This window comes from Megalobrama amblycephala, linkage group LG1, assembly GCF_018812025.1.
Source record: "Megalobrama amblycephala isolate DHTTF-2021 linkage group LG1, ASM1881202v1, whole genome shotgun sequence".
NCBI classification, from domain to species: domain Eukaryota; kingdom Metazoa; phylum Chordata; class Actinopteri; order Cypriniformes; family Xenocyprididae; genus Megalobrama; species Megalobrama amblycephala.
The window spans coordinates 28,706,926-28,722,142 of NC_063044.1; the positions used below are offsets into that span (position 1 = coordinate 28,706,926).

The 15,217-nt window shown below is 37.4% G+C and overlaps 1 protein-coding gene across 3 annotated transcripts in view; it reads left to right on the forward strand.

The window, feature by feature from the left end:
• The window catches only part of pdgfab (platelet-derived growth factor alpha polypeptide b), a 22,800-nt gene extending 8,670 nt beyond the window's left edge, over nucleotides 1–14,130 (forward strand). For 2 of the 3 annotated variants that reach the window (XM_048188043.1, XM_048188035.1), the window contains exons 4-7: nucleotides 2,377–2,567; nucleotides 10,732–10,861; nucleotides 11,396–11,523; nucleotides 12,915–14,130. In XM_048188043.1, coding sequence (XP_048044000.1) covers nucleotides 2,377–2,567; nucleotides 10,732–10,861; nucleotides 11,396–11,478 — 404 coding nt within the window. In that variant the 3' untranslated portion in view covers nucleotides 11,479–11,523; nucleotides 12,915–14,130. The remainder of the gene's footprint in view (nucleotides 1–2,376; nucleotides 2,568–10,731; nucleotides 10,862–11,395; nucleotides 11,524–12,914) is intronic. The other variant, XM_048188052.1, reaches the window with a different exon arrangement.
• Nucleotides 14,131–15,217: the final 1,087 nt, after the last annotated feature.

Sequence of the window (15,217 nt, forward strand, 5' to 3'; positions counted from 1 at the left end):
TTTTACTATTGCCATGGTACAACTTTAGTGGGCCTTGCATTTGTGCATAGCAATTACTAACTATTAACTATTAAGAACACCTTAGCAACCGCATAACAAACATCCTAGTATCGTTGCTGCAAATTTTAGGAAATAAAAGTTAAGAAGAATGTTCATTAAGAATGTTTAATGCTTTTGTAAGTAGTCTCTTATATGGAAGCTTGTTTCCACCACTAAATAAAAAAATTTAAAAGGTAAGTGTGACTTTTTGTCTCACAATTCTTACTTTTTTTTCTCGCAGTTGCGGGATTTAAACTTGCAATTCTGACATTTCATCCTCTTGGAATTATAAGGTTCTATCTGCATTCTGAGCTGTTCTGAGATCTTGAGCTTCAAAGTTTTTGCATTCCATTTAACTTTGTAGATCGAACCTTTTAGTTTTCTAAATAAAAAGTCCCAGAATGTACACAACATTAAAAAAACATAACATAATGTAAATAAGTTGTCACAGAATAAGAATATGTAAATAACTCAATTTTTGACAAAAATGTCAGATAGAACCTTATAATTCTAAGTTTTTATCACGCAATTCTGACTTTATAACTCGCAATTCTGATTTTTTTCTCAGAATTGCAAGATGTAAGCTCACAATTGTGTCTTATAAAGTCAGAATTGTTATATAATCTTGCAATTCTAAGAAAAAACGTCAGTCATTTTTTGTCCCTCACATTTGGACATTATAACACACAATTGTGAGTTTATATCTCACATTTCTGCGAAACAATGTCAAAATTGCAAGAAAAAAGTCAGAATTGTGAGATATAAATTCACGATTCTGACTTTTTTCTCACAATTGCGAGTTTATTTCACTCAATTCTGACTTTATAATTCACAATTGTGAGTTTATCTTGCAATTCTGAGAAAAAAAGTCAGAATTGTGAGATATAAACTCGCATTTGTGAGAAAAGAAGTCAGAATTGTAAGATAAAAAGTCGCAATTACCTTTCTTATTATTTTATTTCATGGTAGAAACAAGCTTCCATATTCTTATACTCACCAATGATGTCTTTATTTGATCAGAAATACAGTAAAAACTGCATCATTGCAAAATATTATTACAATTTAAAATAGCTTTTCTTCTATTTTAATATATGTTAAAAAGTAATTTATTCCTGTGATCAAAGCTGAATTTTCAGCATCATTACTCCAGTCTTCAGTGTCACATGATCCTTCAGAAATTATTCTGATATGATGATTTGATGCTCAAGAAACATTTATCATTATTATCAATGTTGAAAACAGTTGTGCTGCTTCATATTTTTGTGGAAACTGTGATACATTTTCCATGATTCTTTGATGAATAGAAAGTTCAGAAGAATGTCATTTATTTGATATATTTTTAATAAATAACAAAATAAGTAATTTTTTGTAACAAAGTACAGTAAAAGTTCATAATGGCAAAAAATTATTGAACTTTTACTGTTTATATACCCCAGAACTCTCCTAATAATGTTATAGTCAGAGTTTTATGTTACATAAACATCTATGATTGGTGCAATTCCAAATTTTGAGTGCATAAAAAGCAGAGAATGTCAGTTTTATTCAGGAAACCACAATGATTGGAGGGCACCTCTTTATTTGATTGTACGTGAGAGTATTTTGATTGGTGGTACACAAATGTATCCGAGCCAGGAAATTCCAGACATTCAGAGTTCATGTCACAGCTCGCTGAACTGTGAGTTCACACTGGCACATTGAGCTCTGACATCCACTCTTCCTTCCCTTTCACATCAATCGAGGAGTGCAGCGGTGTGTGCATGTGCCTTTGTGTGTCGGGATGTTTTGGCCCCTCTGTACCTCCCAATCACTCACTTAAACACAGAAAAACTGTTGAAGACTCAGAATAGCCATGTGCCATGTTTTTGTTACAACTGAGTCTAAACCTCTGGATCGAACGCTGATCTCAGGGCTTATTTTGGGTTAGGTAAATATTAAAAACCCTCTTCAATATTTGTCACTCTTGCAGTTTTAAGGGGCCTTTTTGTTTAGCTGGATGGCATCAGTTACAGGGAAGCACACAGGCAAAAATTTTGTCTGTCTTATATAATATAACTGCCAGAAATGAACCAAAAATGCCATTTTATTTTATTTTATTTTATTTTATTTTATTTTATTTTATTTTATTTTATTTTATTTTATTTTATTTTATTTTATTTTATTATTTTATTTTATTTTATTTTATTATTTTATTTTATTTTATTTTATTTTATTATTTTAGTGTGTTCTTGTTTGGTGTGATTATGCTTAAGATAATTAATAAAATAATATCTGTGTTTCTTACCTTGAATTTATTCTAAGATATTAATTTCTGCATGCATCCTCATTTCTTGTGTCCAGTGGAGGAGGCGGTACCCGCCATGTGCAAGACACGGACAGTGATCTACGAGATCCCCCGCAGTCAAGTGGATCCCACCGCTGCAAACTTCCTAATATGGCCTCCATGCGTGGAGGTGAAACGCTGTACAGGCTGCTGCAACACCGGCAACATGCGCTGTCACCCCTCCAAAAAACAGCACCGGACTGTCAAGGTAAAAGCAGTGCTTCGATAGTCCTGTGAAGTCATTTCAGAATGATGTTGACATGTCCAGATGTGCAATAAAATATTTTGTTCTTTAAATATTAGGCATGTATATTTGGTCAAACTCCAACCATCTTAGATGCAGGACAAGTGGTACAAAATATCACCCACAGTAATGCTGGCCACAGCCACACCCCTTTTTAGTTCCACTTGAAGTCTGCATGAAACGGAAGTTGCTGTAGTATTTTCTTTCCTATTGTGATGTATAGATGAGTAAAGCGGCTTCTCAAACAAGAAAAAATGTAGGGCGGGACTTGATTTGGTCTATAGGGAATTGATTGGATGGTTGTGGTTTGCTATTGGTCGATCACATGTGAGTGACAGGTTGTTCCGCCCTCGTGCCAGTAAACACATCATCAGAGAAGAGATGAGCTGCAAGTGAGTTTCTTGATCATCAAATCATCATATCAGAATGATTTCTGAAGGATCATGTGACACTGAAGACTGGAGTAACGATGCTGAAAATTCAGCTTTGAATCACATGAATAAATTACATTTAAAATATATTCAAATAGAAAACAGCTACTTTAAATTGTAATAATATTTCACAATTTTACAGTATTTTTCATCAAGTAAATGCAGCATTGGTGATCATAAGGAACTTCTTTCGAAAACATTACAAAATTCTTACCAAAGTGCTTTTGAACGGTGGTGTACATACAATTATTCATTTTTTTATTCATTTGTTCATTTCTACATATTCCACAATCTTCTGAATGGACGTTCAGTTGATTGTGTAGCACTACCCATTTTTTTCCACATAAAATGAATACAGATGTTAGTCTTGTAAGTTTTTTTTTTTTTTTCCAGCACTGAGCACAGGGATGGGTTGAGAATATATTATGTGTGTTTCTTTCCAGCTATGGTTGTATATATTTGAGCAAATACCCTTAAGAGATGTATTTACCCTTCTCTTACTTTTTCCTTCTCATCCTAAAAAAGGAGCAGGTCTGCACAAGCTACTGCTGTTCAGAGCCGTGATATAAAAAAGACAGACTGTAAATAGGCCTCACTGCACAGGGAGTGTGTGTGTGTGTGTGTGTGAGAGTGTGTTTGCTTGGCCACATTTCTGCTGTACTTTGGTTCATTGCAGTGATAAGCTAGTTTCAAAGGAGACACTGCTGGGTGTGGAACATAACACCAGATAATGAGTCTACCAACACTTACTGGAGTTAAACTTCACCTAGCCTGTCTGTCTATCTATCTATCTATCTATCTATCTATCTATCTATCTATCTATCTATCTATCTATCTATCTATCTATCTATCTATCTATCTATCTATCTATCTATCTATCTGTCTGTCTGTCTGTCTGTCTATCTATCTATCTATCTGTCTGTCTGTCTGTCTGTCTGTCTGTCTGTCTGTCTATCTATCTATCTATCTATCTATCTGTCCATCCATCCATCTATCTATCTATCTATCTATCTATCTATCTATCTATCTATCTATCTATCTATCTATCTATCTATCTATCTATCTATCTGTCTGTCTGTCTGTCTGTCTGTCTGTCTGTCTGTCTGTCTATCTGTCTGTCTATCTATCTATCTATCTATCTATCTATCTATCTATCTATCTATCTATCTATCTATCTGTCTATCTATCTATCTATCTATCTATCTATCTATCTGTCTGTCTGTTTGTCTATCTATCTATCTATCTATCTATCTGTCTGTCTGTCTGTCTGTCTATCTATCTCTCTGTCTGTCTGTCTGTCTATCTATCTATCTGTCTGTCTGTCTGTCTGTCTATCTATCTATCTATCTATCTATCTGTCTGTCTATCTATCTATCTATCTATCTATCTATCTATCTATCTATCTATCTGTCTATCTATCTATCTATCTATCTATCTATCTGTGTCTATCTATCTATCTATCTATCTATCTATCTGTCTGTCTGTCTATCTATCTATCTATCTATCTATCTATCTATCTATCTATCTGTCGATCTATCTATCTGTCTGTCATTCTATCTATCTGTCGTTCTATCTGTCGTTCTATCTATCTATCTATCTATCTATCTATCTATCTATCTATCTATCTATCTATCTATCTGTCTGTCTATCGTTCTATCTGTCTATCTATCTATCTATCTATCTATCTATCTGTTATTCTATCTATCTATCTATCTATCTATCTATCTATCTATCTGTCTATCTATCTATCTGTCTATCGTTCTATCTATCTATCTGTCGATCTATCTATCTGTTATTCTATCTATCTGTCTATCGTTCTATCTATCTATCTGTCTATCTATCTATCTATCTGTCTGTCTATCGTATCTATCTATCTATCTATCTATCTATCTATCTATCTATCTATCTATCTATCTGTCTGTCTGTCTGTCTGTCTGTCTATCTATCTATCTATCTATCTATCTGTCTGTCTGTCTATCTATCTATCTATCTATCTATCTATCTATCTATCTATCTATCTATCTATCTATCTATCTATCTATCTATCTATCTATCTATCTATCTATCTGTCTATCTATCTATCTATCTATCTATCTATCTATCTATCTATCTATCTATCTGTCTATCTATCTGTCTATCTATCTGTCTGTCTATCGTTCTATCTATCTGTCGATCTATCTATCTGTTATTCTATCTATCTGTCTATCGTTCTATCTATCTATCTATCCGTCTGTCTGTCTATCGTTCTATCTATCTATCTATCTATCTATCTATCTATCGTTCTATCTATCTGTTATTCTATCTATCTATCTATCTATCTATCTGTCTGTCTGTCTGTCTATCGTTCTATCTATCTATCTATCTATCGTTGATATCTATCTTCTATTTTTCTTTTGATCTATCTATCTTCTGTTTTCTAGCTGCTATGTTCTTCTATCTTTTGCAATCTTCTTTCCTTCATATGTTCTCTATCTATCTATCTATCTATCTATCTATCTGTTATTCTATCTATCTGTCTATCTATCTATCTATCTATCTATCTATCTATCTATCTATCTATCTGTCTGTCTGTTGTTCTATCTATCTATCTATCTCTATCTCTGTCTATCTGTCTGTCTGTCTACATTTGGTGATATTACTTATTTTTCTTTTGATATTTTTTTTCTAGCTGCATGTTCTTCTCTTTTGCAATCTTTTTCCTTCATATGTTCTCTGGCATCTAGCCCATCTCCCTCTCTCTTTCACAGTAGTGATTGAGCTGTTACGTAAAGTGTAACAGGAGTTGATAGCTTCTCTTTTTTTTCTTATTACCAGCACAGCATAATCTTCTGATGGATTCTGTTCAATTCTTTCACCTAAAGTTGTTTTAAGGCAAGTCAGTTCACTCATCAGCCGTTCTTGTCATGCTGGTACAGCTCCTATCTGCTTGAGTTGGAACTGAAAACCAAACCAGTTGGCATAGATTTTGTTTCAGTAACAAATGTCAAATCAGCAATAAAATATGACATAAATGTTGCTGTTTTATGCAAATCAGGCTAAAATTGTTAGGATAAGTGGACCTTATGCACATGCTTCTATCAAAAAGACATTTGGCTCTTTTAACTAAAATCAGGACTTCCATTCCCACAGGTGAAATATTAAGTGATACGTTTCCTCCTGTTCAGTTCATATTTGTCCATCTGTACAGTCTCTTTCACCTCATTTCCCCTCCTCTCTCTCTCTTGCTATAGTCCTGGTGTACACTACTAATGGTTTTTCCAGAACTGCTGTGTTGCAGTTTGTGTCTATTAGCCTTGCTAAAACATGCGCGCACACACACACACACACACACACACACACACACACTCACACTCTCTCTAGCATGCAAACATCATCACACAGTACTACAACAACAGGTGCTGCGTGCTGCAGTGGGGTACTGGGGGAGGGGAGAGGAGCTGGAGCCCAGACAGAATAAACCTCATTTTACAGTGAGGGGACTCAGACCTGCAGTGTGAGTGAAAGGCCACATTTAAACATTAGTTATCACAGCAGAAAGCTGAAAGGGAGATATCATGACAAACAGGATTGATATTTGATGTAGGCCAGTATGCAGACAGATTGTACAAAATACAAACTTCTATAGTCTCAAAATTGTTTGGGACTATAGAATGATATTTTTAAACAACAAGTTATTGTTTTAGTCCTACTGAAATCTTGAAGTTCGGGTACTGTAAACACAGTTACTGTCTCCACTCCCAGGGTCGCTGCTCATTTACACGAAGTTGACCTCTCAATGTCACGTTGCCTCAAATTAGCAAGCAACATATGACTTATTTTTCCCAATTGTTTAGTCTCTGTGAGTTGTGGAATTATATCTTTTAAGATACAGTAGCAAACACTGTGGGTGGAAAATGGTTGTTAAAAAATGAAATCATGAATACCTTAGGTCAGGAAAACAACTCTGATACGGGTTTGAAATGACGAGTGTGAGTAAAAGATGACAGAAGTTTCTTTATTTGAATATCTGTTTAATCTCTTCTTGATGTCTCTTTATATGGTTTTCCTGGAGGTTTGAGATTTCGTATCACTCAATCTCTGAATCAGCACACCTGAATCCAAACTGAGCAAATTGGAAAACTTATCCTCTGCATCAACAATGAACAAGGCAGCGGTGCTTTCCTTGAAGTAGGAACATCTAGATAGGCAGCTGTGTGCGTGTGGGTGCTGTTTATTTTATTTTCATCTCTGGTTAATCAGACTGCTAAAGTTACTAAATCCGGCACACCGCTGTTCTTTCCTAATGAAGAGGATATTCCTGATTTGGAATGTTTGCAAGTGAGTGCAAGAATACAGCATGTGATGTGGTTCAAAAGGTGAGTGTTTATATGTTTGGATGAGCTGGATTTAGATTTCTCCTTTAGAGGTTGGTGAAGGGAAATCATACATGGCTTATTCTGGCACTGGAAGCAATAAGGTGTGTTGCGAGTGTTGATTTTGGGTATTAAAGAGCCTCAAATGGCCCAGGTTAGTGAGGATACGGGCCCCATCTCTGACGCAAACGCCGAGGAAACACAAATAGTGCTAATTCAAATGAACGTAGTATTAATATAGAAAATGAAAACAGCAGAATATTCCAAAAGACCCTGTTGTATCAGAGTGGAAAGGCTGATGTATGGTATATGACAAAGAATGAAAAACATAGCTCTGTGTTTAGAGATTCACTTACAGTAAGCTCATGTTAACAGCGTCTGTTTTTTATTCATCTGTCTGTGAAGATATGTAATAAATATATATAATTTCTCTGCATTGTAATACCACTGAATTAATTTTAAGATTATTAAACATGCAAACTCATGCTTACAGTAATGCACTTACAGTGCAAAGGGTTGGTTAAATTCAAACAGCAATTTTTTTTTTTTTTTTGCGGGGGAAAACACCTTCAAATGCAAGAAGAAGAAGAAATGCAATTCTCCTTATCTCTCTTTTATCTTTGTTTGTTTTTGTTTGCAATGTAGTGGGCTGTAATTGCTGTCACATCTATAGTGTTCTTTCTATCTTTTCACTCTCGGCCTTTCTGCTGGTGTTTAGGGACAAATTTAAAGGGCTATGACAGGAAGTGCACAGATTAGATCACCTTTTCTCCTTATCTTCATGATTGTCTGAATGCCAGTGTGTGTGTTTTACAGCAGAGATTTCGCCCATACTCTTTCTGTAACTCTAGACATGCAGGTCATGAGATAAAAGTTTCCCTTATTTTCCCCCCTCCCAGCATCCCTTGTTCCTGTTCAGGCCTCTCTTTGTCACTCACTCAATAAGAACGCTTGCTCCCCACACCCCTCTTTCTTTTCGGGTCGCCCCACCAGTCGTCTGCCTGCCATCGGACCCCCGCTCTTTCCGCGGCTCTCGGTTTCGCTTTATCCGCAGCGTTTTGTCGTCAGATTTACCCACTGACAGATGTGCAGCAAAACTGCCTGTCCCCTGGCTACGTTTCCATTTCCCTTTGTTCTCATGCTAATTACCCATGATGCACCTCTCCTGATGCCCGTTCTTTCTCTCACCCTTTCTTTATCGACCTTTCTTGCGGGGAAATCCCAATGCCAATTATCCAAACCCTGGACAATAGTCCTCACAGAGCGCAGGGCGAGTCAGAGGGGGTTGGGTTTGCTGGAGCCGGGGCTGGATCAGATGTCACACCATTAGCGCGCTGCGCTGGGATTTCGCAGGGCTTTCATTGCGGCGTAAAGCACAGTGGTTTATAAATAGAGCTTGGAAGGGCCTCTTGAGAAACTTGGGGCTTTTTATAAAGCACATTCGAGTATGTGGGTGATCGCATGTGTGAAGTTTAGGCATAGTCACGGCGGACTTCAAACCGAGATGCAAAGGCAATGATAAATTGAATTTGAATGGAAATATTGGGGCGGGGGCAGCAAAGGATGATGTGAGGACTCTTTTTTTTAGTATTATGACCCTTTCCTGAACCCCTTACCCAACCCCCTGACTGGTTCTCAAGCTCCTCAGTGTCTGTCTCACCCATCATCCTCAGTCACAGAACATTCTTGCACGCCACGGGCTGTTTTAGACTTGGCTCTGTAAATATAACCAAGCGCAAGAATGTCCAAGAGGAGGGAGAGGTGGGCAGCAGACAGAGGGAAAGAGGCATAAACCAGTAACAGGGTGGAAAGAGAGACTGCAACTGGCCTGTCTCACTGTCTCTCGCTCCCCACCTTCATGTATGCTATAGGTTTGTGGGAGTTTCCAAGTGTTGCATCATTTCTTCCATAATGTTAAACCAATTGCACTTGCACGGTAGACGGTAGAGTTTTTATTTGCTCTCTGTGAGTCATGCACTGAATTTAGTGATTGTGTTTGAAGCCAGAAAAATATGCACACAAATGCATATATGAATGCTTTGTTGAGAATACATGTAATGCACATGTACACGAATAATATGTCAGTCAGATTGCAATATTTAGGGCATGATTCCTCAAATCCAGCCCTGGAGTGCCACTGCTTTGGAGAGTTAAGCCCTAATCCTAATCAAAGACACCTAAGCAAGCTAATCAAGGTTTTCAGAGATACTACATAAATACAAGTAGGTGAGTTTAATCAGGGTTTGAGCTAAACTCTGGAGGGCAGTGGCCCTCCACGGCTGGATTTGAGGAACCTTGGTTTAGGGTTTATATAAACAGAACTAATATGCATTACTGTGGCAGTTCGGTCACTTCCTAGGTCGTTCCTGATGGAGCAAGAAAGGATTACTTTTTCGAGGAGGAGTACCATTCCTCACCGCACTATGAGGAACCTCTTTAGCAACCCATAAAACCAAACTTCTACCAAATTAAGTGTTTATTTCCCTACTAAAAAAAGACCTCTTAAAAGCATAGAGGTAATTCACACAGAATGCGAGTTTTGCATTTAAAACAAAAGTGAGGCGTGGGCAGTGGAATGGGAAAAATTGCAATGACATTTTTTTTTTTTTAACTTGAGCATCACGTTTTGGAAAATTAAAAAGCAGCACAGTGGAATGTAGAGGTCTGCTACCCGACCCAAGCCTGACAGTTATGTGAAGTGTAATTCTTACAAAGCTGTTTTGGCATATGATAGCAAGAATACAGGTACATCTCTACAGCGACGGATTTGGGTTAAACTATAACAGGTTGGGTTCGGGTCGGGTCAAACGATCTCGGGTACGGGCTGGGTTTGGGCCTCAGTTTAAAGCCTATGCAGACCTCTAATGGAATGCAGAAACATGTTCCGTGTGAACGCCACCTTAGACCAGCATTAATTAAAAAACGAACAGAATAGGCCTAAACATATACCCACCCACCTACTATGAATACTGACAGCCAAGCATTAGCAGAACAGTGATAAGGAATGGAGGCCTAAGCGTTAAAATTAGCACAACAAAAGACATGAGTCGACCCCTGTGTAAGGCTGTGTGGTTATTTTGAGTTTAGTGTGCTGCAGTGGGGCGTTAACTGTGGAACATGTAACTGTTTTGGGCTTATTGCCCAGGAATTGTTCGACATACTTTCTCCACCATTTGGCAGCGTTAGCCAGTTAGCTGAGCTAACTGGTCATGTACCCTATTAGTTGAGAATCTGTGCGGCTAAAACATCAAATTTGAATACTGTTAATAAGTACGTATGGCAAAAGTATACACATTTAGACATACAGGGCTGAGATGATAACCCAGTCTGTCTTTCTTCTTCCAGGTGGCGAAGGTAGAGTTCTCATCTCGTAAGAAAGCGAAATTGAAGGAGGTGCTTGTCCGGTTAGAGGATCACCTGGAATGCGTGTGCACGTCACAGCATCACGTGATGGAGCATGTGGAAGCAGACACAGGTATATATGTCATGCACACATACAAAGAATGTTTAGCCTGATCTTTGAATGACTATTTGGTTATGGAGTGTGCACTCAGCGGTCTATGGCATTGTGCTGTTACCACAGACAAACACACCTGTTGGTCAGTCTGCTATTGCTAAACTTCAATGTTTGTGTGAGCTTGTCTTTTACTGTGCTGGCCAATGATGCAATTGAATGGATAAGAAAGACCACAGGTATGTGTGAATGCTGAAGCACGTAGAAGTGTGTCTGAGGTTTCTCCTGCAGGTTCAACAGGTTTCTGCTTTCGTGTGCCGAGATAAAAGGGTTGGAAGCTCATAAGGCTCAAATATTTATGAAGTGCAATTACAGTCTGTTTTACACCTCCCCGAGGCCATAAATTCTTTCTTTCTTTCTTTCTTTCTTTCTTTCTTTCTTTCTTTCTTTCTTTCTTTTTTCTTTCGTTCTTTCTTACTTGCTTTCTTTTTTTTCCTACTCAACCACACTCTGCCCATCATCTACTTGCACCCTTCCCCAAACTTGTGTTTCCAGGCCCACGCACAGTTAAAAACGGTAAAAAACGGAAACACAGAAAGCATGCAGTGGCAGCACAGATCAACAAGGATATTCAGTAAAAGGCAAACATTTCCTAACACTCCACGGACCAAAATATTCTGCAGGTATGACAGCTGTAGGCAGAACCGCTGCCACTTCTCAACCAATCATCGGCATGAACCAATCAGGAGAAAGAGAGAGACGTCCAATCAGAGTCACGCAACACTGAACTAGAGAGTCTTTTGCACTGTGCTGTTTTCGCTTTGCTGCATGTGTCATGGGTTTGTCTGTTTGATGCAACTTATTTCATGAAATCAGACTGTGTTCACCATGTTATAATTTAACTCTGTTCCAAAACCAAGTGAGCTGCCTTGCTGTTCACTGCCTATTTAGGCAGCTACCTTGTAAAGCCCTGGGTATACTTTGTTTTTTATACAATCGAATGCAAAGTCTCGTACCATACACAGGCGTTTGACGCATGCACAGTTTTGAGCAATCTCTCGCCACCCATGTAAATATATTTGTATTCTTTCACACTAGAGTTGTACAAATGAAGGGTACTTTCTAACCTCTTCACACAATCTGTCCACTATATAGGCCTCCATTGTCGCTGTAGCTTGCATGTGTTCTGGTCTGTTCTGTTTATGCAGTTTTTCTTTGACTACCTTATGAATCAACGCCTCCAGGGCACGGTTTCCACCTTGTGGATAAACTAATTACTCCAAAAAAAAATTAAATGCGCATGTACCAAGTACACTTGGTATGCGCGTAATCTTCTGGTGACGAAATTCACATCACGCGCACTGTAAGCTGACCCTCGTGTATGCTTAAAAAGTGAACTATACTTTGGGCTTAAGGAAACATCATAACTGAAATGGAAGTTACTTCTTTTGGAAAGACTTTCATAAACAGCAACTATGCACCCCACTCAGAAGTTGACTCCAATTTATTCCAATTAATGATCATATTGTTAGCATAGCCTGTTGCTAAGATAATTATAAAATATTTGAATAAGAGTATAAATAGCACACATATATTGGGTAAAGACACTTATATAAGTACTTTGCTTATGATTGCTTTCTTTGTGAAGGATCTATGCATTGCTGCATTAATTTGATCAAAATGGGGTAATTTAGAAAGCAGCATATTTTGAAATAGTGTCTATGATGCTTTAAAATACTGTCTAGCTAGGCAGCTCACTAGATTTTTGGAAAAGAGTCTGTGTGCCTTAATTTTGAGTGTTTGTGAATGAAAATGTGTGGATTGATGGTTTGGTGAAGTTGATCACACAGATTGTGTCTTTCACATTGGTCTTTCTTTGTTAAATGTGCACAGATTGCCTGATAACACACATTCAAATAAAATCACTGTGTGGTGGATATGTGTCACTCAAACACAAACCGCATGTCTTACTAAGGAAAAAAAATCACAGTCAAATAACTTTAAAACTGCACCAAATTCAACCAAAAAGCAGTTGTTTGTTAACAGCTGTTGTGTATTCTTTCTCTCCCTCCAGTGGACATGAGGTGAAACCACATCAAGCGAGCGATTGAAAGACAACAGCGGCTACGTAATGTTCCAGCAGCACTGGGACTTCGACCTCTGAATTCTGTCCCTACTGACCCATTGCTGTTCAAAAAAAGATACTGTATCCAGAGGAACATTATACACAAACACAACACCAAAGGTGCTTTCTATGTACTCTGTCAAACACTGAAGACAAACAAGATTGGTATTCAGTTAATTATTAAGTGGTCAAACACTGGGCGGAAATGAAACTGAAAGGGATGATGTTTGTGTCGTCTCTCTGTTGTTTTTGTATACAACTCTCGTAAAGGTCAAAGTTGAGGAGAAAGTCTTCTGGAGAACACTAAGACCATGAACTTCACATGCTTGGGTTTGGATGCACTCAATCAGGAGTCTAGATGCCCTCGAAGGATGGACTAATTCAATGGACTCCAGTCGTTTAAAAAGAGGAAGAAGATATTAAGGGATGTACTGTCATATAACCTTGCTAAAATGGACGCTATTTTTTGTTGTTCTCTACCTTAGTCCTCTTGGGTCCAGAACATTTAAACTGCTATTTCCAATGTGCCTCTAGAAAGTTTTGTCCTTCCGAAGAGCTCAACTGCGTGTCCATGAACAAAGACTTACAGACGGCAGTGTTTGCAGTCATTATGCCAGAATAAAGTATTTATGTATGCGATCTCTCCTTCTCATCCTCTCCATTTCTCAGTCCAATGTAAGAGGAGCTCATCTTCTTTGATCTGGAAGTATTAGCATTATCATTTTCTCAATATTTCATTTCATTCTTGCTTATATTTTACAGCATATCTCAAAACTAGTTTTTTTTTCCTGGAAATATGTCATAAGAAGACATGCAAGAGACAGTTATGGAAAGATGCTTTATTTTTGTTAAAATATATTTATAATGCTAATGTAGAATCAAGCAGGAAGTATGTTTATGTATTCAATTATTGTGGTGTAATGGTTGTATGATGGGATGAGATGACCCTTTGAGAGTAAATGCTATACGGTATCAACAGGTTGGCCATCACACAAGGTCTGATGGCATCATTAGTCATAAGATGTTGGTTCATAATTTCCTCTTTTACTCACCGTAACACAATAGTTAATGCTATCATACAAACATAGACAAAGGTCATTCAAATAACCAATAAACACTTACCTTAGGTATGAAGCTTTGTAATAAATAAACAGATCAAAACAAATACAGAGTTCATTTTTATCAATTTCAGATCATGTTTATTTGATTTCTGAAGGACACACCATTCACATTGGGCCTCAAATTTCCAATTTCTGTGCAAATTGTTCATTCTTATGTCTTGTTTGTGAAATTAAATTGAATGTGTATGTAGAAATGTACAATGTACATTCCCTCGATTTACACAGAAATGCGTTCATTGGTCATGAATGAAACCTGTTGGATTCTAGGCATGAAAAAAATTTTGTTATGCAAGCCTATTATATGTATTACACCATTAAACTGAGTGTGTTTACATGCACAAACTTAAACTGATTATGCTTAATAATCAGACAATGTGTATGGTCATGTAAATACCTTAAACAGTTTATGAACTTTTCCCAATAGATGAACTCAGTTTAGGAAAAACCTAATTGCCTTATATCTAGTTTTTAGTTTTAGCCCAATACCCTGTTTTCACACTGCATTTAATGTGTTTGTTCACCCAAAAATGAAAATTTCTGTCATTTATTACTCATCCTCATGCCGTTCCACACCCGTAAGACCTTTTCAGAACACAAATTAAGATATTTTTCATAAAATCCGATGGCTCAGTGAGGCCTCCATTGACAGCAAGATAATTAACACTTTCAGATGCCCAGAAAGCTACTAAAGACATATTTAAAACAGTTCATGTGACTACAGTGGTTCAACCTTAATGTTATGAAGTTACGAGAATACTTTTTGTGCGCCAAAAAAACAAAATAACGATTTTATGGTGATTTCAAAACACTGTTTCATGAAGCTTTACGAATATTTTGTTCAGTGATTCGGAGCGCCAAAGTCACATTATTTCAGTAAACGAGGCTTTGTTACGTGATTCGAAATTTCAATGGTTCACCACTGGGGGGCTTGACTGGCAGTTTGATACGTGCTCCAAACCACTGATTCGAAACAAAAGATTCGTAAAGCTTCATGAAGCAGTGTTTTGAAATCACACATCACTAGATATTGTTGAATAATGTCGTTATTTTGTTGTTTTTTTGCGCACAAAAAGTATTCTTGTCACTTCATAACATTAAGGTTGAACCACTGTAGTCACATGAACTGTTTTA